The sequence below is a fragment of the Corvus cornix genome, chromosome 7, assembly GCF_000738735.6.
Source record: "Corvus cornix cornix isolate S_Up_H32 chromosome 7, ASM73873v5, whole genome shotgun sequence".
Lineage (NCBI taxonomy): Eukaryota > Metazoa > Chordata > Aves > Passeriformes > Corvidae > Corvus > Corvus cornix.
In genome coordinates this window covers 22,885,248-22,912,478 of record NC_046337.1, presented here as the reverse complement: position 1 = coordinate 22,912,478, position 27,231 = coordinate 22,885,248, and the positions used below count along the sequence as shown (strand labels likewise).

Sequence of the window (27,231 nt, the reverse complement as noted above, 5' to 3'; positions counted from 1 at the left end):
TTCCCCAGGTTTTTTCTATCATCATCCCTTCTAATGCGGCAGCCTTGCATCATATGGTTGCACCTCTAATTCTTCCCTCAGCCAGTGATTAAAGGACGGCCCTGAACTGCAATGTTTGTACGAAGACTTTGAATGTCTGGGAGTTTGGGATCTTTGGAGCAGATCCTTTGGCTAAGTCTATGAGAGAGATAAAGATACCTGTCAAAAGGGGAGCCAGTGAATTTCTGTTTATAGCAAACTGCCCTGTGTGGGCTCAATTCACATCAGAGTTTGTCAGGGACAGTTCATTACTCACAACTGGGCTAGGGGCCCACCAAGCATCTGAGGAGCTGCTGGCCTTTAGTAAGGCCATTAAAAACAAAAAGCAGTAATAAATACTGTTGTTATGCCTCCAGAAAGCCCAAAGATTAAATGAACTGGGAATCTTCCTCTCTGACTAGAGTTCCTCCTGATCACAACAGCCTCTGTAACAGAACGGACTGAAGACGCTTGCCAGCCACAACTGGTACTTTTCTAGGGTACACTGGCATAAACAGTGATCAGATTGCTCAGTTTTCCCTATGAGATGTTATGACTGCTGTATAATAGGCAAGTAATGGGAAAACAAAGATAAGGGCTTTGAAAGGCATTTATTTTAAAAACCCAAACAACCAAATCAAACAAAACAGCTTGCTAATTGTCTTTAAAACTTTTGTGTTAATATTAAGCACCTTAAACCCATCTCAGAAAACTGAAATAACATTGGACTTATCTTTGCTGCATGGTGGCAGTAGCAAATGCTTTTCAAGACTAGAGGAGTCCATCAACTCTAAGCAAATAGTCCATTATCCAGTTGCTGTTCAACATCTTTCCTCTCAGCAGTCAAACCTGCACTACCTGGCTTTAAGTGGGACTAAGCTTTCTCTGAAGTCATAAGACGATCTTTGAGCTGGAGTTAAATAAAGATTTACTGTATTTTCAGGCTGCTTTTGACCAGCACTGGAGAAGGCAGAGGAGAGAGACTTGCTCATCCATCATGTCATTCCAGCATGGCTGGTAGGAGACAGCTGCAGCCTTATCAGTCAGGGAGTGCTTAGCTCCAGTGCTAGGGAATGGGCTTGCTTGCTCTGCCAGTGAGCCTTGAGACAGCTTTTCCTGTAGCTCCAATTGATAAAAAAGTTGGAGTTTTTCTAAAAGCAGCTCAGGAAGCAAACAGGCCAAACCACACAGTCATGTTGCACTTGCAGGAAAGGGCATACCTGAAAAAGGGACCAGAAATATCCACTTTAGTCCAGGGTGGGGAATTAGAAAATAAAAAATGCATGTGAAGGAAGGGGAGGACTGAGAGGTTCATATGCCACTGTGAACCTTGATTGTATGGACCCATAGGAGTGACCCAGAGCCCACCAAGCAGGACTCTACTCCAGGCACTGCTCAATGCATTGGTTTGAAGTACTCTGGTGTATGTTGTTGTGATTCTGGTGTATACAATTTGTTCCTTTGTTTTTAAGGAAAGAAAAGAGGTTAAAATAATAAGTAGCAGTAAGACATACGCATTGCCAGTCTTTTCACAACAGATTTGTATCACATAACAGAGCTTGCACCTTTTATTCTTGCCAAGCTTTGGTCAGCACTATTCTCTGAAAGCAGTCATTTTGCATAGCAGTTAATCTCCATCATACTCACGGATGCTTAGATATTTTCAAATCTGATTTTAAAAAGAATAAAATCCAGCTACAGATCTTCCATGGGTAAAAATATGTTATGCAATTTTTTACACATTGTTTTACAAGCTAGTTTGCAGGTCTGAATTAAAATTTAAAGAAAAAAAAAAGGAAAAAAAAAATCCATCTCAGAAATGTGTTTTCATTGTGGAGATATCCATGAGGTACATTTTGATCCCAAAGTTTCCTGGTTTCAGAGCTACCAATCTGTTTTTAGCAGGGGATGCAAATCACAGCAGAAGTGCAGCTCTGTGCCAAAAGTACTTCCCATCTAAGAAACGCATACACAACCCAAACTGGTTGTTTCTGGCAGCACGGGCTTTGTGACTTTGTCCAGAAAAAGGCAACAAAGCTGGTGAAGGATGTGGAACACAAGTCCTTTGAGGAGCAGCTGAGGGAGCTGGGGTTCCTTAGCCTGGAGGAGGCTCGGGGATGACCTTACCACCCTCTGCAACTCCCTGGAATGAGGCTGCAGGCAAGCGGGGGTCAGCTCTTCTCCCAGGCAAAGAGCAGCAGAACAAGAGTCCATAGGCTTCAGCTGGGGGAAGTTTTTGCTGGATATTGGGAAGAAATTCTTCACAGAAAAGGTGGTTAGATATTGGAATGGACTGCCCAGGAAGGTGGTGGAGTCATCATCAGTGGAGGTGTTTAAAAAGACTGGATGTGGCATTCAGTGCCATGGTCTAGTTGACAGGGTGATGTTTGGTCATAGGTTGGACTCCATCTCAAAGGTCTTTTCCAACATAATCGATTCTGTAATTCTATGCTAGGTAGAGGGTTTGGTGATGTCCCCCAATTTTCCTAGACATTTATATCTCCTGGGCAAACACTTTAAATACTTGAACACTTCAATGTCCCTATGCTCACTACAGCATTTGGCTCCATTCAGCTGTGTTCACATGCTGACTTTGTGAGTGCCCCATCTCCCTGCAGCCACTCCATCTCAGATGCATCTTTAAAAACATAACTGCACAGTCCAAAATAGCCTCATTTCAAGATTAGTTAGACTCCCACACTGCATATTCCAGTCCAAAATCTTAGCCAGTGTACATTTGTACCATTTTTCTTCAGCTATCTCAAGGGATTTGCCAAATGTATACCAAAATTTCTTGTTCTTATAAGAGAATCAAGTATATGTCACACTTAGATATCAATATATTTAAATCAGATTTGGTAAGCTTAAATTTGACATAATTGCCTTTCCTTCTTTTTTTTTATTTTCATACGGTATGATCATTGGCATCTGTCAGCTTTTAATCTGTTTAAAACTTTATTGGCATAGTCATATAAGGTAAGTAAATATTTTTTTCATGAGCCTATAAAACATTATTAGTTTATTTTTTCATCATGTCAGGTTGGATAAGTATCTCAGTGCCTGTACATCTTCATGAGGATTTTATTATTTATTTTGATTTAGACTAAACTAAAATGAAGGCCTGTGCCAAAGCCCTGAGCTTTTTTGACAGTCTTTAAAATATACAGTAATAAAATTGAATTAACAGGCTCCCTCAGTGATTTCCAGATGGAAATACACTGGTAACAGCAGAGAAACCACAAGAGCTTTAGCCCGCTCTGTTCTGCCCCAGCATTGCAGGAGACAAATCCTTTTCATCTCTCCCATTCCAAAGTACAAGGGCCAGAGGGCAGTGGCAATGGGGCAAGTAAGAATGGGATCCGGTCATCAAAATAATAACCTTGCCCATTCCCAAATGTCAGATGAGAACATGAACTTTGTAGGCTGGTGCTGGACTTTGCAATTTTTGAGAAACAATAGCTCCAGAATAGATGATTCAGCATTTTATCCACACAGAGAATTAATAGAGATTATCTTCAGTAATGCATCAATTGTGTTGTAATTCATTCTCTAGTTTACTTGTACAGAATTAATGTCTCTGTGTAAACTCCCTTGATGTGAATTAAGAACACCATAAAGTACATAGTTTACCGCAGACCTGAGGGGAGAAGAGTCTACATAGGTTCATTTTTCACCTGATGAATCCTGAGTGCTCCAGAGTAGACAGTTCTGACTCAGGACACTTCATTATAAACCTCATCTTTTGTCCAGTTGAAATAACCTAAGCTATTTCTCTCCAGCTTTATAACTGGTCAAAACAGGTAAATTGCTTTCTTTGAATTTATTAAATACCAAAAGAATCAACATCGGAGGAAAATGTTGTCCTGCATGGAAACATCTGCATGACTTTGCCTTTGTACACCCAATGTCCCTATCATCCAAAGAAGAATAATGTAACCTGCATGAGAAGCTCAGAAGAGTGCAGTGTTGTATCCACATTGAGCAAACCTCATCTGCGACTTTCAAATGCATTGCTCCTGCAGTCTTTGCTAGCCAACTCTTTATAGGAATAGGGCAATACTCAGTTGCAAATAAGTGAAAAATTGATTTTTGTGCTTGAAAGAAACTCTTGTACCTATGAAAGACGTGAGTAACCTTGCCAGCCCCCTGTGGATGGCACCACTCTAGATGCAGAGTAGCCTTTTGGACTGATTGTGTTGTGTGGGCTTGATCCATTACAATTAGTGTGTCTTCAAAAACAATGGTAATTGCAGGGGCTTGGTAATTGCAGGACTGAGTCCACAGCCCTACAAATAAATGGGGTGGAGACAGAGAATAAGCAAATTAAGCAAACAGAGTTAAACACTTTTTCTGATGTAATTTCTCTATTCCACCCAAATGATTCCTCCTTTTGAATCCAAACACAACATCCTTTTTGGGTACAAGATGCATCCTGCCCACTTACACACCTGCTCCTCCCTGTCCTGAGCCTTCCTTACAGAACACACTGGGAAATGCTCTTTTACAGGAATTACAGTTTCTTCAATGCAAAGATAACACATTCAGAAGAATCCAGAAAGGAAATGAGGGTTCTTCCTCCTTACCCCAGCAGATCCTGAAGCAAGAGGGAAGACTTCACCTTCAGTCAAGTTAAGCAATACATATCGATGATATCAACAGGTAAAGCAATTCAATAGAATCCAAATCACTCCTGCTACAATTGCTGTTGAAGTACAGAGAAACTATGCTCTGGACACTATCATTATTTAACTAAGGAGATTTGATTAACTAATAGTTAAAGAGCCCCAGTGCCAGCAGATAGCATCCTTGCCCACGCAGTTGTCCCATTTTTCCTCTCACCCCTATGCCACGTGCAGAATACCTGGAGGGGGCTGGGCCACCACCGATCTGCAGGACAAGGCGGAGAGTCCACAGCTGAGGCAGCTGCCTCCTCTTGAGGGCTGGGGAGGCCTGGGAGGTGTGGGACACTTGGCTCAAGGCTTCCTTCCCTGTAGTAAAATCAGGAGACCTCTGTGCTACCCTACATTGCGCTGGTGCCAGGTGGTGGCAGACCAAGGAGCTGTAACGAGGTCTCTGTGGTTTCCCTTTCCCCCTGTATTTCCCTTCCTTTCTCCATGGCATCCCAAAAGTGAAAGTCATCAAACACACAAGCCACCATCACAGTTGGAAAAACACTGGTATGCAACTTCAGTAAATATAACTCAGTTGTACCGATAAAATTGAAAACAGAGGAATTACATAAAAAGAATGTACATTATTTTAAATTGCAATTTTTATATGTTCACTTTTATTGCCTCACTCTTTAAAATAAATCCAGAACCTGACTTACTTTAATAAAAGTTTAATTTCACATCTTGGTTTCAATTCTGTACTTTTAATTTATTCTATGGCCAGCCTTCTGACAGGAAAAGAGCTAGAGCAGCTGGGGAGTTTTACAGGCAGGTTATACTCAAGTCACTGTAATACAGTGGTTAAAAGCAAATTCAATTGTAGCTTCCACTATAGAGGAATGTTTTCGTCTTTCTTTTTTTCATATGTATTGTTTTGAAGAAGTAGCAAATGGAAATGGAGCCATTTTTCACACCTGAAACTGTTAAACAAATGCATCGACATTTCTCAGTCACATTTCAAAGTCAACGCAGTGGCAGACAAGAGGCCAAACGCAGAGTACATTATACAGAAGTTACCCACAGCAGCTTTCAGAAGCCTCAGCATACCAAGCAAAATTTGAATTATGCTTCTTTTAACTAAAAATTGCCAAGCGATTTCAGAGAACAAAGGCAAATATCAATTACTTGCCTTGCTCCACAGCTGAGCAGTTGCTGACCTCGAGCTCATTCAACACACATCAGCAAAGCCAGGTTGGATATAAACAAGGGCAGAACATGAGTTGCAAAATGATTATCAGAAGTAACTAATACAACAGCACAGAAGTGAAATTGCCTCTTTAAGCCATTGGAGACTCACAGGTCTCATATTTAAATGCTGCCTCAACACATCTGAAACACAAGCAAAAGCCAAGAGATGCCCACAGACACACCTTGGGGGAGACTGGACTCCACACGGCCATGCTCAGCGCTCCCCGTTTCCCCAGGGAGCGCCTGGCTCTCCCAGCCCTGAAACAAGGAGTCCCCCCAGCCCCCTCTGAGGGGGCACCTCATACAGCTTCACCTTGGCCCGGGAAGGGGAGCCCTTGCTGCTCTGCCATCGCCTCCGAGCCTCTTGGACCACAGGGCCTCTCAGGGTACCCTGTCCAGCCAAGAGCGGTCCCACTACGGACCTCCATCCCCGACCCGCACTAGCCATCGGCTCCAAGCCCCCATGTTGCTATCAACAAGCAGCCAAGGAGGCAAAAAATCACCAGCACCCTCATAAACATGTGCTCTTACCTGGAGGAGGAGTGCCTGGCCGGCCCTGCCCGCTTCGGTCGGCAGCGCTGCTCTGTGGAGAGCCGCGGCTCCGGGGGCCGCAGCCGCCCCTCACAGCCCAGAGCGGCTCAGGCGAGGAATCGCCGCCCGCCCCCGGGCCTGGCACAAGGACACAGCTGAGGCCTGTCACTGTCATTGGGGATGGGGACACATCGGTGGGAAAGGGCCAAACAGCCTTTCAAGCGGCAGCCCTCAGGCAGCGATTTTTGACCTCTTTCTCCTTTGTTTAACCATCCCCTCGCCAGAGGAAAAAGCTGTCCTCAGGGGCTGCCAGGACGGGTCGGGGGGCTGCGTGTGGCAACACGTGCCATGACCAAGGCAGGTGGGATTTGCTCAGGCAGGGCTGGAAATCATGTGAAGGACAAAGCTGCCTCTCTCAGGACCAGAATACACACAGCCAGAGCAAGTAAAGTATATTTGGAATAAAATGGCAGGAGTTTGCAGATGCAGAAAGTGAAAACAACCCTTGTGAGGCAGCGAAGCTCTCCGTGTGTCAAACACCCACACAGCCCAGCCTGGCAGGAGATCAGCAAACCTCTGCTGTCTCGACATGTGACTCCCCAGCCACTTTCCTGGGAAGTCGGCACACACAAACATCCTGCTTCTGAAGAGTTTATGTGCAAGCAATGAGCAAATCCCATCCTTCAGATTCACAGTAGAAGCACAACATCACACTTACGATGGGAGATGCCAAGAGTCAACATGGAACATGCGGGTCTGCACGCAGCAGGGAAGAGATGCAAACACAACTGCTTCTGTCCCTATGCTTATAAACCTGCTCAGCTCCCTCTCAGGGAAGCTGCGTTTAACTCCAGTGGTGGGTACTTGAGCTCTGGCTGCTGAAGGTCTTGCTTATTGCTACAGTTAGCGAACAATTGCTAACTCATCACTAATGTGGCATTCACAAGGTTCCCTATCCAGCCACTCATAGCCAGTTTAACTTTGCTCTGACTGGTCTACAGCTGTAGCATATCAGCACGTGGTTTTAAACAAAAGAAAACTAAAGTGACCCTATTGCTCTTTCCTCATTTTTTTTGGAAGGGACAATCAGCCTATGCTTTCTGCAACAGCAAGAAGGATAATTTTGGTTTTAGTAATGTGAATCACACAGTGACAGAGGTGAAGAGGAAGGACCCGAAGCTGTAGCATGGCTGAGCAGGCAGCCCACAAAGGCTCAGCTGTAAACACCTACTCGAGCCCAGATATGCACGGGAGTCTTACGTGAGCTACTGAAAAGAACAGGAAATAACATTATGTTTTATTTGTGTCTGCAGAGCAGCACACAGCTCTACAAACGAAGAGATAGTGATTTCCTCTCATCAGCCTTAAAAAAGTACTAAATTGTAACCAAGGCAGCAGATTTGTTACCATCTGACATTTATCATTTCTCTGTAGCAACCAGGTCCCGTCTGCCTGACTGTTGTTGCCAGATGTTCATTTCACTGTAATTTAGCCATACACACAAGATACTGGCTTGCACTGCCCTTGCTCTGTTTTCCTCATTAGCAATTCTCTTTGCTTCCTGGTCATGATTTCGTTAGCAGTAAGTCATGCAACAGCCAGGTGAAGTTGTACAAAGAAGTTTTTATTAAGCATGCTGGTGGGCTCTGCTGCCCGCTGAAGCTTTGCCAAGGGACAGCCTCTATGTACCAGGAGGTGATGCTAAACCTCTGCACTGCACAGGAGAAAGGACCTTCTTGAGAGCCTTTCTCCACTGTCCCTTGGGCAGCTGTCACTCATCTCCTCCTTCAAAAACAGTAAACCCTGCTCCCTTAGCCACATGTTGGGTAACAACACGGACGGACTCCACCCTTGTAAAGCTACAGCAACATCCTCCAGCATCTTTTGTCTTTGGCCTTGTCTCTCCCCAATCCCTTTTCACAGCTTGTTTTTGTTCTCTTCGGACTGTTTTTAATGATGTGCTTTAAAGGGATCTCACCTCTTAAGGAGAAGGCTACCAATTACACTTCTGCACGAATAAACTGAGCTCCGATACCATTTCAAGGAAGCCAGCAGCTTCTATTCTTCATTTTCCAGCACTAGAATGTGCTAACCTGCAAAACTGAACACAACTGAGAATTTAGGCATAACACAGTTGCAAGCATGAACAGAGAAAGACAAGATCTTCATTTTGTATGAAAATCTTAATTTTAAAAAACTCGACTGAAAGAACAGCGTTGCCCTGTACTTCTAGAAGCAACAGTACTAAGAAGGTAAATTTGCCTTGTGGCTTGCCCACTTACCAAAGTATTGCGTTCAGCTCACCCACATCTTGCTTTCTAACATTAGCCAGATTTACTTTCCTTAATAACGAGCTTTTATGGCCTCATCTCTACATGTATTTACCCAGCTGCTATGTATTTGCTAGGTGAGCATGTGTGTCACTTCATGTTTCAGAAGGGCTTTTAAGCCTCGCCTCTGGGCAGTCAGGATTTCCTGCTCTGCGGCGGCAGGAACAGAGCGAGACAGGAAACACTGCCGGCTGCTGCCACGGGCTGGGAGGGAGCAAGGTCAGCGGCTGGGTTTGTACCTTCTCATTACTACCACAGCCTCAGGACTGAGTCTAGTCAAGAACTGAACTTACCAAACTGCCCTTTTATGTTTTCAGTATTTGCCAAACTTAATTTGAGTACATAACATCAGTGATATTCCTTGTCTTTAAAATGCTTTGAATATCGTGTTGCTGAGCGAGCACTGACTGGTGCAATGGTAGTACCAGACATCCACACGCTCAGTGTCTGTGTCCCTCGTGGGAATAGAGCCAAGCCCTTCCAGCCCCCTGAAACGGGAGTAGTTGTATCATGACCCTGTCTGGAGATCATCCATTTTATATTTTGCTATATAGAAGCATTGTAGGAAGTCAGCCACACTCAGATAAGCCAGATGACATTGAACAGGAGAGTTGGGACAATCACTTGACATTCTTCATAATTTAGAGTTTTAAAGTATTATTTTTAAACAAAAACATTTTTCATTTATTTCCTAATTTGATCTCAAGTTTTAGAAGCATCAACTTAAACTTTACATGACTAGAGTCACATAATCGAATTTTTGTCCATTGTCTTTTAGCACACACACAAATCCACTGCTGTGGTCAACACTTCTGTTTTATCCTTTAGAAGGCTGCCATGATACTTTACAGTACTACAACAAATACATTAATGTAAAAATTGCTATGGGCCCCATTTGGTGGGGGGGGAGGCAATACTACAGACTACCACAAAGGTGTGAACAGGCAGAGTGCTACTCAAATAGGAATGTTATACTGGAAATTACCAACAGTCGATTGAAATTTAGATTTATTCTGAATCAAAATGAAAGATTAATCAAGTTTCCCATAAAAAGATCAATGCTTTGTTTTTCCAAAGTGCAAAAACAAATTAATAAATGAAACATTTCACAGCATTTCAATAAAGGTACATATTATTGCAATTTGTATTGGTAAATAGTGCAAATAACAGTATGATTTAAAATATCATAGCCCCCATATTTTTGAAATGGAATTTTTAATTTCAAACTGACAGCACTAGTATTTTTCAGAGACAGCACAGCAAACATCTTTGCACAGTATTTCTGACCACCTCTGCCCTTTGAGCAAAGCAGACCTTAAAGCTGACACTGAAAAAAGCAGCCACCTGCCAATTCTGGTCTCCATAGAGGGCCTGAGGAAAGACATCAATTTATGTTAAAGGTAATGTGGAATTCAAAGTCAGTGTTGGGACTATAAAACCATAAACAGTGAGCCTGTAGTATTTACACAGCTGTGAGTTCAGATCCAACTTTTTATAAAATTTATGTATTTCAAACAAAGAGAACACTGATGGGGCCTGGCTGTCATCCTGAGACAAGTATATCATCATCTAAAATCTCCTTCAGATTGAGACAAAGTGGATTCAAGTAAAAATACTGCATTTTAATGCTGTTAATAGAAGGAAAACACAAACTGCTTGATGACCAGGTATTCTCCTTCCTGTGAGCAAGCACACAAAAATATTTGGATCATATTGAGAAATTGTCATAGTTGTACAAGGTGAACCATGTCATTAGTTCTTCTGTCTCTTGCATACTACGCCTTTTACAGGTTTTGTGCAATGTGTTAAGACTGAATAATGGTGCTAACACAAGACAATGCAACATTTCTTTAGAGCAACGTGATTTCAGCCAGTTTAGCTTAAAAGGCACAAAGACTTTATAGCAGTGATGCAGATAACTGTGAAATATTGCTTCTGTTCACACGTGATGCATTGCTGCATGCAGAACTCTAACAGATTCCAGGACCTGCAACAAGGAAGTTTTACGTGAGATGAGCACAGCAGCAGGAAACAATATACCTGTTGCAACAGCTTAATACAACAGGGCTTTGAAATATGGGGAAGCAAAGTAAGACAAGGTCTGCTTCTGTACTATATTTGAAAGAAGCTTCAAAGAGCAGCTCAACATTGTCCCTGTCCTGCCCTCACCAAAGGGGTGAAATTCTCAACCAAGCAGCCTGGCGTTCAAGTGTTGTTTTGCCCTTCCTTCCCTGAAATTCTCTCTTTCCTGTTTTTGCTTTACACGGGACACAAAAGCAGAGCTCCTATTAGCATACTTTTATAAATTCAACCTCTTCTCTCCCAGCAAGTGCCAAAGCTTTCCTAATAGTTTTCCTCAGGTAAGAGTTCATCACCAAATTAAAATGAAGCAATATGACAAGTTAGTAGAATATATTTGTTTAGTTTGATCACAAAAAACCACATACTGGTTTAGGCCAATTTTCTTTTTATTAATAATATAAGGTTCTGTAATCTCTTAACATTACAACTGAAGCTTTACAGTTAATCTCACACTAAAATGACAAACACTGTTTGGCTTTATTTGCAGAAAATTAAATTACAACCTTGATAAACATACATTTCCAAGATTGAGAAGCAATTTGTGTTTTCTGGATTTCAGTGCTAATGTATCCCTGCCCTTTGAAATTGGTTTCAGTTAATTAACATTGCTATGGAAGAACTATTTGGCCTTGCCTCTTTCACAGCTGTAAGGCAAAGATGACATCTCTAACTATTATACTGTAAGTCAAATCAAGACACATTTTTCTTTGACTGTAAGATTTAGATCCTGGATCAGCTTTTAACAGATTTGCTTCTTTCCCCTCCAAACTTTTATTAAGGTCTCTCTAATGTAAACAGATTTTACAGTCAAGCCACAGTCACTCTCTGCACCTTTCCTCCTTCAAAGGGAGCAGAAGCTGTGTAATTGGAAGTCATTACAAGATTAATTAAAACTGCTTGTAACTTACGTATGGCCAAAATAGTCAAGCAAATGCAAAAGTTGTGTTATGCATCAGCACTTCTAATCTGCATGGATCAAACTCCATCCCTAAACAGGCTGCAGCTACAGGAAGGGAAGTGTGTAGAAAGAAAGAGCATTCAGAAGGAAGAGGCGTGGAAGACTATAGTATTAGATAAAGTAAGATTTTGTTTAAATGGTGAATGATCTCTAGGTCTTCTGAACTTGCATTACTTTTTTTTTCTATTTGCATTAGCAATTTAAATGTGAAATTAAAGACAGTAATACATGTTTCAACTGCAGTTTCAACTAGGCTCTGACCCATTCCTAAGATAGTATTTAGGAAGACAGCAATATCTATTACATTTGTAGTTAATCTTTTCCTCAGAGCTATCCAGAGACAGTGCTTTGGGACCCTTGTTATTTCACCTTCCCATAGGGCAATTGACATACAGTAAAAATCTTTACTGCATTTTAAATCACTTCAGAAGTCAGTGGCTATTTAAAGGTTAGAGAGTATAAGGAGTTTTTACCTGTGTACTTTCAATACAAAAAAGGATGAGAAAAACCATAGTCAGAAAATTTAAAAATGGGAAGGATGTTGTGGAGCTGTGTTGTACTTTAGTCAAAATCTTAAGAGATCAGTATTACTAAGCTATGACTACTTGTTCTACTCTTTGTGCTGTCATTCTGCAAAAAAGCTTCACATGCTTTCCTTCAAAATTAATTCTTTATAGTTACACAAACTTTCATTGAGGCACATAAACACCCTTCATATTTACCAGCTCCTAGAAAGGCCTCCACTGGGGAGTGACACAAGTCATCAGCAAGATGCCAGCCGTGGCCACGGAGTCACCACTGTGCAGCTGAGGTGAGGAAGCCCCTGCACCACCATGTGCAGATTCACTTCACCAAGACACCTTTGTGTACTTAAGGAACACTTAACCACAGTGTGAAGGCTCAGTCTCCTAAAACGGACTACACCTACTGTTTTGGTTACTGCGGAAATATGAACTCTGGGGACAAGAAAAATTAATAGATTTATATACTGAAATGTTGTGAAATAAAGACCATTCAAAATAAATCCAGCTGCATTTAAAGTATCACATGAACATTCTTGTCTTACGACCTGCAGATCATAAAAACATTTTCTTTCATTACCTTGACAGCATGCAGTTTAGTCATGTTTTGAGTGTCCATGTTTTTCAATCATTTGAATTGTAGCATTGAAATTAATCTTAGAACAAGTTCAGAACTGTCTGATATGCAGTATTTTTTCAAGCATTTTATACTCTTTTTGGTATATTACCAAAACTGAGAGCTAATTAGAGAGTATTCTAAAATAGTTTAAAAACAAAAATGCAATTTATCTTTTTCTCCTCATTAGCGGCACTACCAACACAAAAGGTGTCCAAACTGACACTACAGAGCTGTGAAGCAGTTGCCTAGAGACAGTGTCCTCAAAGGATAGTCTGTATTTTTTTCTATCTTATGCATATACATTAATTATCAAAAAGTTGGATAATTTGCTTTAAGAAAGAACCCACCTTAAAAATGGATCATGAGTATTGACAAATACTTTGTTTATTTTACTGATTAAGATTCAAGTTTCAATGTAAAAATGCTTACTCTCACATGATACGGATCAAGAAAATATTTCATTTTCATAAAGTTCAATGGACAATTAAAATTGTGGCTACTGTGAAGTAAATAAATGATTCATAAAGGCCATAGGAAACTGTACAAAACAAATGGGAAATCTCACTTCCAGGATGACAGCAGGTTGTCCATTAAAGTGTTTTATTAAACTGTTGTGACTGTTTCAAAAGACAGTGCTGGGCAGTTTCATTTGAATAACCGAAAGAGAAATTTTGCATCTGTGCAAAACAAACACAATGGGAACAAAACCCATACACACTAGGACTGAAGTACAGATGAACACAAAATTTTGTTACAAACCTGTTTTCAACGTACAGTGAGAAACGTCCATTGTACAAAACTTAGTGACTGACCTACAATTAATTTAAGATTATCCCAGCAATGCAAATACAACTCAGAACAGTTCAATTGCGTAAGATTTTCCAGTAGTACTACAGGGAGAGACTACTGAATTTTTAGTAGTTTGACTTACACTGTCTCTTTTGATTAAAGCCTACATTTGTACTCTTAAGTATTTGCTGGTTACAACTCTGTTACATGCTTAATCCAGTACAGGGAGGTACTCCTTGGTGTTCTCTCATCTGTCTCTTTGCAGCTTTCCTTTAGCAAGAGGCTGGGCTGAGCAGCTGCTTCTGTAGAAAACACTGTTGTCAGTCTTTGTCCTCCTTGCGGGGGATGCTTTAAGTAAGAAACATCTGGCAGTATCCAGCACTGAAAATACTGTCAGCTGTGCTGCCTAGCTGAACTTGGAAACCCAAATTTGCATTTCCTGGTTTGTACTTTGTGCCCAGTAGGTTGGAACATTGTTAAGTAAAAGTCCATAAACATTAATAGTGATGTTTACACTTTATTGGGGGAAGAGGGAAGGGAGTAGCAAAAATCAATGTAAGTTACTAGTTTTTAAAGTTTAGTCTATGTTATATTTGATTACTGGGATATCAATACAATGAAAGTGGAGGAATTTCAACAGTAATTTTTAATTTTTAGTACATCATTTGTGCAGAGCTTTATAAAAGATTTTTGTTTCCAAAGATGTTATTGGGGTCCACATATTCTTTAACAGATCTCAGCATTCCCAGGCCAACATCAGAGATGCTCTCCTTCATCCAGCGCTTCCGCAATTTGCCTACTGGAAAAACAAAAACAAAGTGCTTCAATATATGGCAGGATTCTAGGAGCCAATCAATCTTGTGACCATGAATGAATAAACACTGTGTGATAAATGCTTTTATTCAAAATTGAGAAATGTTTTGCTTTATTTGATTTATTGTGCCCACCAGACTATCAAGCTCATTAAGCTCAGCATACTCCCAGAGGAGGACTGTGTTCCACACTGTCTACTTTCCTCAGAAACTATGAAATTTAGATGAAGCTTAGGCTGAAATCACATGTTCTATTAAGACAAGGAATCAGTAATAAGTTTTTAAAAGCCACAAACTAATTTTAAGTAGTCAACTGTAGAGGAGATTACTAAAAAGCAGAACCCTACGTTTCTTGATTACTTTAAAGTGAAAATGTAATTCAATAATCAAGCTTAAACCAGTATTGGTTTAAAGAGCTAAAAATTTTTTTTCTACGAAGAAGGTTTAATATTTCATTTGAAAACTTCTATGCTGGTTGGTAATTGCTCAATAGCATTACACAAGAGCTTTGTTTCCCATGTAAAACTGGCTATTCACAACATATACCAAATACAAACAAAGCTGAAACAATCTTTTAAGAACTCATTTCACTAAATTCTCATAATAGTCCTGTTAAATGGCCAAGTGTTCACATGCTAATTAACCAAATCATCAACTCTGATTAAGAGATCATTCAAAACTGAGGACATTTTTTTCATTAAACACACTCTAGCATTTAACTTGTCAGCCTGAAACACAATCCATTTGTCAGTATGATAAGACATAGTAAAGGTTTGAGAGACAGAAGCTTTAAGAGTATCTGAAGCTAAATTCAAGCCATCTTTTGTGCCCTGTTTCAGGGTAACCATCAAACTGTCATCAGAATAATAAATTACAAGGACACCTCTGGAGAACAGAGTATATTTGTGTCTACCTTAAGGAATATGAGCCAGTCACAATGCCAACAGAAAAAGCAAATAATGTGAGACAGAATGAAATTTGCAGTTTGCTAGAAAACAACTATTAGCAGCACGTGTGTCAAGATCAAAGATCACAACTGAAGGACAAAATAATTTGTCATGTGGTAGGAACTGTGGCTGTACTTTGCAGCCCCAGCTCAAGAAAGAATCCCTGTTTGTGAATATACTATCACTACAATGTGACTGTCTGAGCAAGCTGATGTGGTTGAATTTTATCTGTTAAAACTTTACTACTACTACTGAACACCTGAATCGTGGATGTGGCTTGACCATCCCTTCAAGTCACTCACACTGGCTCTTACACAAGCAGCTGAAGAACAGTCATTACTATTCTCAACTGTTATCTGTAATATAGTTTCAGTGAATGTGTTCTGTGGTTATGGATGTAATTGTCCTGAAAAGACTGCAAACAACTGCTCCAACAAGATGGAGCACATTAGAATCACAGCAGGATGCCCAACAGCTAGCATGCCTGCCTCTTTTACACCTCCAGTAATAATGCAATTCCACAAGGAACTGAACTACTGTCTGAGCAGCACCAAACAGTCGTTGCATATTTAATGAAGTCGCTCACCAAGTGCTGGAAAACAGAAGGTGCTTGGAGTGCATCATTAGTTCTGTCAAAGTGATAATTTACACATCTATCTTGTCAAATTTTCTATGGTTTATACTTTTGCAATAATAAATCTAACATACATCTGATTAGTGAACTGGAAAGAAAAAAAGCTGTACTACAGTTACCAGCAGTCCTTCACAAACATGCTCAACAAAAAGATTTTAACCCCTTGATAACAGCAAAGTTGATCCCCTGCTCCTACCGTTCATGTCAATAAAATATACATGGACCTTTCAACTACTCAAGTTTTCACATTAGAGTTAAATGCCTTGAGGTAATCTCTCCGAATTCTAAGCTGATCCATCAGATAAAATGGAAAATAGACCAAGTGAAGAAAAGGCTCTGTGAAAATGAGAGCAGAACTTAGAAAAGTCATTTATATATTGCTGCACTTCAGGTTAGTGCTGTGCTATTTTCTGGTCCTTCTCCACAGGACAACCCAGTTGGCTTCAAGGACAAGAAGGGAAAAGGAGGAAGCAAATGCCATAATAGTGAAAGATGTTTCTGTGAACATAAAAGCAATCCCAAGTGACAAAGTTGCTTACCTCTACTCTTAGACTAGCTAAAGAACAGCTCTGCACTCAAGGAGGCCTTAACTCCCCTAACAAGGTCTCAGTTAAGCCTGACCTTATCACAGACTACAGAAAACCAACTTCCCATTTCTAGCCTAGAGAAAGCAGACTTTTGAGTTTTAGCCCTACATGATGGCATTTACCTAGAACTGATGGGAGACTGCACAGAACCAGAACTGATACAAGCATCTAGCACTTACAGGCTTTTAGCACTGTATACTTTTCTCAATCAAAAAATGAGATCAGAACCCCGATTCTATATGCTACATCATAACATTATTAACAAATCAATTTGTAGTAGCTTAGCATAGCAAGTTACTACTTGTCCACTCAGCGATACACACCATCACATGCACAATCCTTGTGCCCCAACTGGAAACAAACACAGCCCTTCCTTCTTGCATCTTCTTCCTCTGAAGACACTTAATCTGGCACCTGAAGGGACAGTGTCAAAGAGGATGGAGCCAAGCTCTGCTTGGTGGTGCCAAGCAAAAGGACAAGAGGCAATGGGCACAGAAGTTCCATCTAACTATGAGGAAGAACTTCTTTACTCTGCAGGTGCCCAAGCACTAGAACAGACTGCCCACAGAGGGTGTGGAATGTCTCTCACTGGAGATATTCAAGAACCTTCTGGATGCAAGCCTGTGCAATGGTGCTCTAGGATGGCCCTGTCTGAGCAGGGAAACTGGATGAGATGACCCATTGTGGCCCCTTGCAATCCTACCCATTCTGTGATTCAGTGATCTTATTTATCCAAGATGAGGTACGAGAGAATTAATTTTCAAGTTTTACAGGTGTCAAGTGGCCTGTTCCTGAGGTGTGCTGAGCAGTCTAATAGTGCCTGAAAACATTCACTACTAGGAAGCCAGAAACCTCCAATCTGAACCCCAGCCTATTATACTGAGTACAAACCCCACAGCATGGCAGAGAGCCTACTTCACACAAGGTACTTCAGATCAGAAAGCCAAGGAGCTTGTTCAGTAGCTACTCCAAAGACAGTCCAACACCAACCTTAGTTTTAGGTTTTTATCCATCATTCTAGTCCACATATGAATGAGAAATATATAAACTAAGTAACTTTTCCCCAGCTTTGATACATGCTGCTCCATGCTGGTCTCATTGGAAAAGTTGTTCATCTTTCCATTGCCCTTTTTCACTTGCTCATCTTCAAAAATTCATCTGGATGGCTACAAAACGTCTGGCTGCTAAAAATGGAGTGAGCAAACAGCAGGCAGCCATTGGTTTTCTCACTTTTGGAATATGAAGCACCAGGGCAGACACAAACAGTCTTGTAAGGAAAGTTTTCATGTAGCTGATTGCTTCCAGGAATTACTCTACACCCATGCAGAACAGATTTATAGAACCGTGTGGTCCCAGTGGAAGTAGGTTCTGCTGGCACTGCACATTGTACTTCCTCTGCTCCAGCCCTTTCAACTTGAGGAGTCAGTTACTGCAAAACAATAGCTTTGCGGAAGGAGCAGCAGTGACAGGTCCTACAGGTCCAGCTGTTGCATGCTCTTCCTGAAGCTACCTGTCCCTCCAGAAAGCAGCTCCCTGCCCTTATAAACTGCTTAAAAAGCTATTACTCTTCCAGGGAGAACTCTGCAATACTGAGCAAGGTCAGTGCAGTAATGTAAAAACATGGCATCACTGGAATTCATTGGACCGGCGTATGCCAAGTCTACTAAATAATTAACACCATCACCATAACACTTCGCATATTTTACTTGGTATCTTAAACAGCTTAAATATGTTCAAGTTCTGTGTTGATGAATCAGGAGGTCTGTTCCTTTTCTATTTTTTTTTTGAAAAGGCACTGAAGATGACTATTCTATTAACACTTTCAGCAGACCAAGGAGGAAAATACAATTGTGTTATTGTATTATTTCACATGAGATTACTCCATGTCTAACAAATATTACAGTTTCAACTCATTCTGATGAGTAGAGCAAGCTCTAGTATACTTAACCTAAGAGTAGAAGATTTTTTTTCCCCTGTGTAGAAGAGAAGAGAACTTTATAATATCAGATTTTGTAGTTTGTCTGGGTTAATTACTGCAGTTTATAGCTTAAGCCACAGCTTCTTAATGCCAAAGAGCTGCAATGTCAAACGTAATTGAATGCAGGTAAGGTGTAAGGTTTGTTTTTTCCTTTGTTTTGTTTTGGGGGTTTTGCTTGGGTTTTTAGTGTTGTGGGATTTTTTCTTATTTTTTGTTTTCCTATATAAACTGCCACTGATACTATAGCTAAGCCTGTGCAGCGTGGGCTACCTGGTTAACGTTTATTCCAGCCAGTTGTTTACAAAGTAGAAGAAAATTACTTCTATTATGTTAACTGGCTAAATGGGGCTATTTTCCTCAACCCCACAATCTGATAATTGTTTCCTTAAGCCGCCAGTTGTAGTTAAAACAGTGCCTCAAAGGGAAGCAATGCATCATTACTTTTTACACTGTTCTTTAGTTTTACATGGGTTCTTAGCTCAGTAATATGAAAGGGATTAGGCACAAACCCAACCTTCTCCCTTTCTGATGCTGTACCCCAAAGGGGTTATAGTGGTATTTATACACCAGTCATACCTACTGATATTTCCTCAGCACATGTTATTTCATGCATACAAAAAAAGGCATGTTTTATGAAAAAGATTCAAGAATGAAAGGTGTGACACATCATACAGGTGTTTTTAGGGCTTGCCATAAATTATTAGAATAATTATTTATCTAAATTTAAACTTTTATCTACAAGAAATTGTCATTCCTAATGCTGCTTTTTAAATGCTAAGTTTGCAAACACTATCTATGGCTCTCTAGCAACCTTACTTACATGATTCTCAAATCTGAAGATACCCAGTGCCCAGAAAAGCAGAAGGATCAACACTGTGCTTGAAGATGTGCAATATCCCTTTCTGAGCACAGGACACAGTCAAGGCAGGGTGACAGCTGTAAGGGGGGGGTCGGGGGAAAGGAAGATGCATCCACAGTAAAGTCTTCCTCAAGCTACTCTTCCTATGGTTCAAAGTACCATGATTTCAGTTTTCACGGTGGACTGCAGCTGTGCACCTACCTGCAGTCGGTACCTCCCCAGATGTAAAGCAATTTAGAGATTTACACAACCCAAACTGCCATATATGACCATTTCTTCACTCAAGGAGTATATGAAGATTGACTTAAGCAGGCTTTGTATTTCGTATAGCCTCAAGTCCCAGACTACATCTGTTTTCTTTGATACACAACCCCAGAGTTAAAATAGCTCCATTTATCACAGTGTGATTGTACGCAGACAAATCAGCCTGTCTGTTTCCAGATAGTGAAAACAACTGTTATTAATCACAATTACAAGACAAACACCAAAGGAAATTGCACCAGGATTTTCTTTTACACCACACAATAGACCAGGCAGTACTAAGAGTGACAAGGCCTGAAGGTCAGTAAATAAAACTGACAATATTAGGCTAATTTTCAGCAGCACATCTACTAAGAACTGGAAAAAATTCATCTTGAATATTGAACATAATGCCAGACAAAACCACTCAAAGTGGAAAATATGTATCAGTATCAGAGGCAGTCATGCAAACAACAGGAGTATACAAACAGAAACCCCATTTCCATAGCTGTGGAGTCACAAAGTTCAAGTGTGCAAGGGTTTGAAATGCTATAGAATAGTTTTTTTTCTTGTTCGACACATGCTGTAAGCAAGGTTTTTATATGCTGAGGGCAAATACATCCAAATGTGTGACAAGCTCCAGCTGCATGCAAGTTAATGGATGAAATGCTAGTCACAGTAAAATAGAGCTGCCACAGCAGGGAAAGCAGGAGAGTACATCATGGGGCTAATTCCACATCTAGTGTGTGAGAATTGACAGGTCCACTACACCACCATATTAAAGATTTAATCAGAGGACCATAAAAGCATATCAAACAAAAAATACTGAAACCTTTTCACTCATATTATTACCTACACATCCTTCAATATCCTGATATTGCTAAAGCCAGGTCCATTTCAGTTTCCATCACAAAGCAGGATGCCTGAAAACAGCCCTAGCTAAAATTTTCAAGTCTAGGAAGTCACTGACTGTTTCAAAGTACAACTTCTGCCCTTAGTTTTTTTCCCCACATAGAACTTTTAGAATGACAAAGTTTTTCTCTAGTTTTAAACCATTACCCTTCTTCTTTGCTCTTATATCTGTGACCAGGCAATGTCCCACGAGAGCAGAGAAAAGAAATGCATTAAGATAACCAGTTTCAAGAAGATAGCTGCACAAATCATACTGACTTCACAAGTCTTCCTGACATCCAAGGTTACAGCATTACATAGGGCACATGCAATCAAATTAGGCTATCCATGTAGGTGGGAAAAGCATATGTAAAGCATCAGGTATAGGAAGTATCATTTATACATTACATTGGTTCTTAATATTAAAGCAGAAAATACCTTGCGAAGATGCTAGTAATACAGGGCAAGTAATTCCCAAACTCCAAGAGAGGAAACTAGATAACTAGAACTTATCAGACAGCAGACCAGTAATGTCAACACTTACTTAACATCAATTATGCAACAAATGGTAGATTGCAACACAGTCCAGTTTAAAGTCACTGGCTCTTTCATTCAGACACTTTGCCTAAGTGCTCAAGAATTTGGGCTAACAGCATTCACAAAGACACAGGGGCCACAAAACTGTCTTAAAACTCTGAAACTCCCATTTGAAGTCTTTGTAGCTGAATATTTATCTGCACAAGGATCAGCAGAAGTTGTTTAAGACAAACTGAACAAACTGGAAAAAGAGTGAGAAATTTCTAGATAAAATGCCAGGAGATCTCCTTTCCCCTCGACCGCCCCCAGGAATTTCTGTTAATGCCGCAAAATACTTTTCAGAGTTCTACTACAAATTATTTTATGTACTCATGAATATTTAGCAGTATCAAAGAGACTAATATTAGACTGAGAATATTACCTCCATGGTGATGTGAAAGACTTCCTCCATTGGCAAGTATTTCTTCTCTAGCAGCCCTCTAAATTTGAAAGATATGTATTTATTCAACAGAAAATGCACAAGATTTTTAGATTTCATTAAATGCTTGCTATTGCACTCATACACACAGGTGTATGAAAAGTTTCTAAAGTAATTAGGGTACACTATATAGGTAAACATTATAGTTCAAGTCTGCAGATAAAGGTAAGTAAGAGTCTTCTAAATAAACATTATGAAAGCCAAGACATTTCAAATGGCATCTCTTGTAACGAATTTATTACTCAACAATAGAATATTCTGGATCACTTTCCCTTTGCCAAAACTTAAATAGTCTAGCGGCTGGGGTTCTCATTTGGAAGGTGATTAAGTCTCAATAAAGAAGTGTGAAAACAGGGTCATCAGAGTGATTCAAGACCATTATTCAGATCAGAGTTCAACCAAGATCTCCAAGGTCCTGACTGAGGCAGTGAGGTACTTTACAAATGACAATCCTTTCACGAGTGTAGTTTGTGGCAGAAAACAAAATTTACTTTTTTATGTTAATGTTCAAGTTGTAGAATCTTCTTTGCCATTCACCTCTCAATAGTTAGAGAGCTTAAAAGGTGTAACAATGAAAGTTTTCTAAGCCCAAGCACTACATGTTTTTTTTCAAAAGAGTGTACTTTTTTAGGAATAACATATATAACTGTACCCATGCAGTTAAGAGATTTCTTTCAGTCTGCCACAGAGTACATATACTTGGTCAGCAAATTCTCTTTGTTAGGTCAAATTTAGTCACTACAATGGAAGATGTGCATCCAGGTCATCACATTAACTCCAGTAAAAGTAATATCTAGGTATTAGTACAGTTTCATTAAATAAACACTCAGGTATTACATTCTTCAGTGCCCTACATGCAACAGGCATGGAAGCCTTTGAACTTGTAGGTAAAACTTTGCATCTGCTTGCTAAACTCAAGAGAAATTTCTAAAGAATAAGCATGAGAAGAATGATATCCTAGTTATAAATACTATCTCTCCACAGTCCTGTTAGCAATTTACTGGTGCTGAAGTTTGAGCATAGGAACCAGAAGGTAGGACAAAAGGCAGTTTGGCCATAGTCTTTCTAAGAATTATGTCTTCAAGGTAACAAGGATATTAGTTTCCCCTAACTAGGCAAGTACAGTGTTTCATCAACCGAAGTGTTAAAGCAGAATTATTGCAGAGCTTCTTTGCCAATGCTGAAGCAGCTTGCAACTGGCCTAACAGACTGGACTTAGACCAGTGCTTATCTGGGCCTAACAGAAATAGCATGAGACACTCCCATTCCTTATTCTCTACATGCAGCACTATTAATAAGGGATGATCTTGATAGTTTTACCATGCATCTTACAGACTGAGTATTAAGCAGAAGAAGTAGCTTTGTAAATAACAGAACTGAGGAAGACTAGTTTCCCATGGATTTGGGGCTTAAGGTTTGAAGCTTCTGCCATCCAAGAAACTCCAGGTCAAGCTCTCCTATATTTCAGTCAGAACTGTTGATTTACTGATATCTAAAACAGTCACCTGGTAGTCTTTTCTCTACTTGATGAACTATTAACATGTACCTCTTATTACCAGTAATGATCAAAGCTTTACGGACAGACTTGTGAGATCTTTCCTGCAAAACTCAGTAAGCTTGGCCAACAGGTTCAGAATATAATACAAGTCATCAGCTTTCCCCCCTTTATCTATTGTTGCATTTTGTATACATTACCTCAATTTGTTCATAGACATGAATAGGATCACTAATTCCTCTGTAGTTAAAGGCAAAGTAGAAGTAGACACATGCACCTGCATCATAAGTCTGTGTCACCCTGTTGAAGAGAACTGCATTACAAACAAAGCTTTATGACATTAAGCCAACCACTGTGACATTATAAAATTCATAAGATTATTTCTCTTATTCAAAGGGATAGCATCTTATTAAAATTTTTTTTTATCCTTTTTGCTCATAATCCATGAGCAACTCAATGCTATGACTTTGAATGTTGAAGCTCTTAAGTCATTACACTTGACTCTTGTCCATATAAGCAAGAGTTTAAAGCCTAAGCAATTGCTACCAATCCCTTGAATTCCCCACTCTTACATGTAATCCATTTGCAGGTTCAAGAGGAAGGTCATGGCCACTAGTATTTGTAATATCATCACTAGATCTCTTACTAAACAAGGATTCAAGAAAAAATATTTAGATTATTGCACAGCTTACCTACAGGTGGAAAGAGGAGCAAACTGAACACCCTTTTCTTTGCATTCTCTTACTATCCTTTCCTTTACATTTCTGCAAAGGTCCAAAACCCTGTAATGGGAAACTCGTTAAAATATAAAATTTTAGTATGTGATTTTATACAACTTCTAAAAAAAAAACTTCAGCAACCTTTTTTAAAAGCATAATCTAATACAATGTAAGAGGACCTTCTAAATCAGTGTTAACTAGCTTAGACTTTGTTCTAAGAATAGTAATCATCAAGACTACACTGCTTTTTCTGCACTTCTCCTGACAGCAAGTTTACTCAGAAACAGAGAACCTAAAAGCTCTTTTTCATAAGGAAAAGGTGTCAAAGTGCTCAAAAAAAAAAAAAAGGAGATTACCTACTTCTGAATGTCTTTACTTTCTTAGCAAAACAGCCTCAAAGTTTTCGCAGAGTAGTTAACAAACACAGGAGAAAGCTGGAGAACTCAAAGGTCTGGCAAACTCCGCTAACCTCATACCTTTGTTTTGCTGCAAGACCAAAACTGGAGATCCTTCAGCTGTGCACTACTGTGCCAGCTTGAAATGCTTTAATTCTAATATGGCAAAGAGCTGTTAGACCTTTACATAAGCCACACTTGTTCTGCTTTTTATTAAAAGTCTTCTAGGACAAACAAACTGCTAAAGCAACTAAAAGAAATCACTGTTTTTCAAATTACCATTTCTTCAGTTATACATTCTCCCACAAAGGTCTGCAGTGCTATAATTCAGATTAAGATGTTTTACACAGATTTAAAACTACATTAAAGATTCACAGAACACAAGAGAATTTAACCATTTAGTGAATAAGAAAGTCAACTAAATATTTTATTCAAGTATCTGCTATCCATCAAGAACAAGTTAATCAGTTTATGGAAAGTTACATGGTTCTTACAAGTCAAAGCAGAAAAAGGTTTTCAAAGCATTTGCTTTGGTGACAACAATTTTAAGTACTTTCTAAAGTTCTTAAGTAAAAATTCAGTGTCTTCTGAAATGAGGGAGAGGCAAAACAAATTGGTGACTAAGCAGTTAGCATGCTTCAAAATCTATAAAGCTAAAGTAAAATAAGGAGCACTTTTGCTTTTAAATTGTCCTCAGATTTCTTCTACGCAGTTAGGATACTTTGCCAATTTCAAATGGGCTGGAATTTACCATTGCCACTAAATTTAATAGCAAGAGCATAGGCTTGCCAGCTTAAGTCATCATACTTTGCATTGAATACTGTAAAGCTTTGATTCAAATCACCTTAGATCCTACTTAAGAGATTTCTGGCTTACCAAATGGACAGGAGCATCCAAAATGATTCTGTATATTAAACTCTGTTGCGGTCAAATGTTTCTCAACCATAGCTAACAGATAGAACAATTTTAGGAAAAAGATCTCAATCTTGGGCAAAAGTTACCTTTTCAGTTTTCATTTCCCTACGTTACTGGAAAAAGAAAAAAGTAATTTAAATATACTTAATTTTTTTCATCTTCACTACAGACTCATCCATTTGAAATACACTGCTGATCCCACACACGTGGCTGCTCATCACCCACTGCAGTTATTGTCACCAATGTCCTGCTTCCTAAACAGGGTAATTTCAAGTCCTAAATTTGTTACAGTAAGCTAACCTAAGAAGAAATGTTACTGAATACTTGTTACATTGCATTTACAAAATCCTGGTATGTAATTTATCAGCAACTTTAGCAAGAACACACAGCTGCAAGACTTGAGGTATGTCAGGGTACATCCAATACACACAAGGCCTAAATTAAGCATCCTCATGAGCAAACACGAGTTAGGAATAATTTGAATGAAATCAAGTTTTAAGAAATTCTTAAGAGTAATCACAGTTTACCTATCCCAAGGAACAGACGTCTCAAATGATTCTCCTATTACATAGTAATCCAGGCCCAGGTCCTAATAAAACGAATAAGGAAATTATTAGTAACATTCAGCATCAGCATCTGGGATTCCAGTGTATGCTATACAGCTAACAGTTGAACAATGTTTTAGTTTGCAGGAGAAAAACAGATATTCTAATTTAGCAAAACCATCATATGTCCCAGTGACATAAGTTTATTATTATGGAAATAGGGAAGCTCTTAAAAGACAAAGATGACAAACATTTTGATGTCATGGCTACAGTGAGACAACTTGTCAGACCTGTCAGTACATCTACACTAATCAAATATTTGTATCACTATAATATCAAACCAAGTGCTTCACTGTGCTAATCAGTATAACACCTAGTAGAAATATTTTTTTTTTTGGAATGTAGTTGCTATCTAGATAGAAAAAAGACAAACATCTGCCCATCTTACACATAGCCTGCTGAAATAAAGGGACATTCAGTGATTTGTCCCCAACAAATCAAGCACTCAGGATGTTCATATTGTTCTGAAAAATAAAATCTCAAACAGTAAGACTAAAATTCATAAGAACAGCTGCAGCAGTTTAGACTAAAAGTCTGTTGTCTTGGAATTCAGATTTAAAGCACAGTCATAAGCAGATCTCCAAAGAAGACTAAAAAGACAAGTGAACACATGAGCTTTTCAAGTACACTCCAAGCCCCTGATTTCATTCAACCTGTGGATTCTTCAATCTAATTCTCCCTACCCTTTATAAGAAGCTATTTTCTTAACAAGAATATAAATAATGTCTATATGGTGTTTTGCAGATGAAATTCCATGAATAATCACTGCTCAGAAATGGAAGAGATACAAGCCCTGGGAGAAGTCTGAGATATCATCCAAGGAAGGCTGCACTCAGATTTCAGAGAAAGCATCTTCAAAGAAACATCTCTATGTTTTGTTACATTAATTAACAGAAGTTTCAGCAGACAGACAAAAGCTGACCTACCCGAAGGTAAGCGATGACAAATGTCAGCATGTATCCTCTCTGTCCATTATCTTCTCCTGCTGCCAAGCCACTGCAATTTACAAGAATTTAATTAATTTTCCACCCAATTAGTCACCAGTTTACAAAAATATTTATAAAATAACTTTGATTATTAAAAGTATGTGCAAGTTTAGCTGCCTAAGCTGTATTAAAATAGAGCTTGTTAATAGTAAGATCTCTTCAATAGCAATCGGAAGTGACTTCAGACCAGACCTTTATTCATTTCTCTTTTCAGTCCATAACCGGGAGATCAACTTAAAATATTTGACGTGATCTTAAAATAACCGCCTTCAAAACTCATAAAAGAGTGGAGAAACACAAGTAGACACAGTACATCCCGGATATTAATTTACAGGAACATGGGTAACTACATTTCTAGGCATGTTGAATTTGTGTACTTGTATGCTCACAGGTCATGAGACCCCAAGACTTAAGATCGCCAAAGCGTAAGAGATCTGAATGAATTAA

General features: G+C 39.5%; 1 protein-coding gene and 1 long non-coding RNA gene across 2 annotated transcripts in view; both read right to left on the bottom strand.

The window, feature by feature from the left end:
• Nucleotides 1-686: 686 nt before the first annotated feature.
• Nucleotides 687-8,840, bottom strand: LOC109145664. Its single transcript, XR_002047218.3, has 3 exons — nt 8,690-8,840; nt 8,386-8,508; nt 687-1,238 (listed from the first exon to the last, which is right to left on the bottom strand). It is a non-coding gene; the product is annotated as an uncharacterized LOC109145664 (long non-coding RNA).
• A 2,347-nt stretch (nt 8,841-11,187) lies between these two features.
• Nucleotides 11,188-27,231, bottom strand: part of AGPS (alkylglycerone phosphate synthase) — a 53,224-nt gene continuing 37,180 nt past the window's right edge. Inside the window, exons 15-20 of the mRNA XM_039554882.1 lie at nt 26,725-26,794; nt 25,721-25,782; nt 23,857-23,946; nt 23,365-23,464; nt 21,613-21,670; nt 11,188-14,505 (exon numbers count right to left, since the gene is read on the bottom strand). Of these exons, the coding sequence (XP_039410816.1) occupies nt 14,384-14,505; nt 21,613-21,670; nt 23,365-23,464; nt 23,857-23,946; nt 25,721-25,782; nt 26,725-26,794 (502 nt within the window). The 3' untranslated portion in view covers nt 11,188-14,383. The remainder of the gene's footprint in view (nt 14,506-21,612; nt 21,671-23,364; nt 23,465-23,856; nt 23,947-25,720; nt 25,783-26,724; nt 26,795-27,231) is intronic.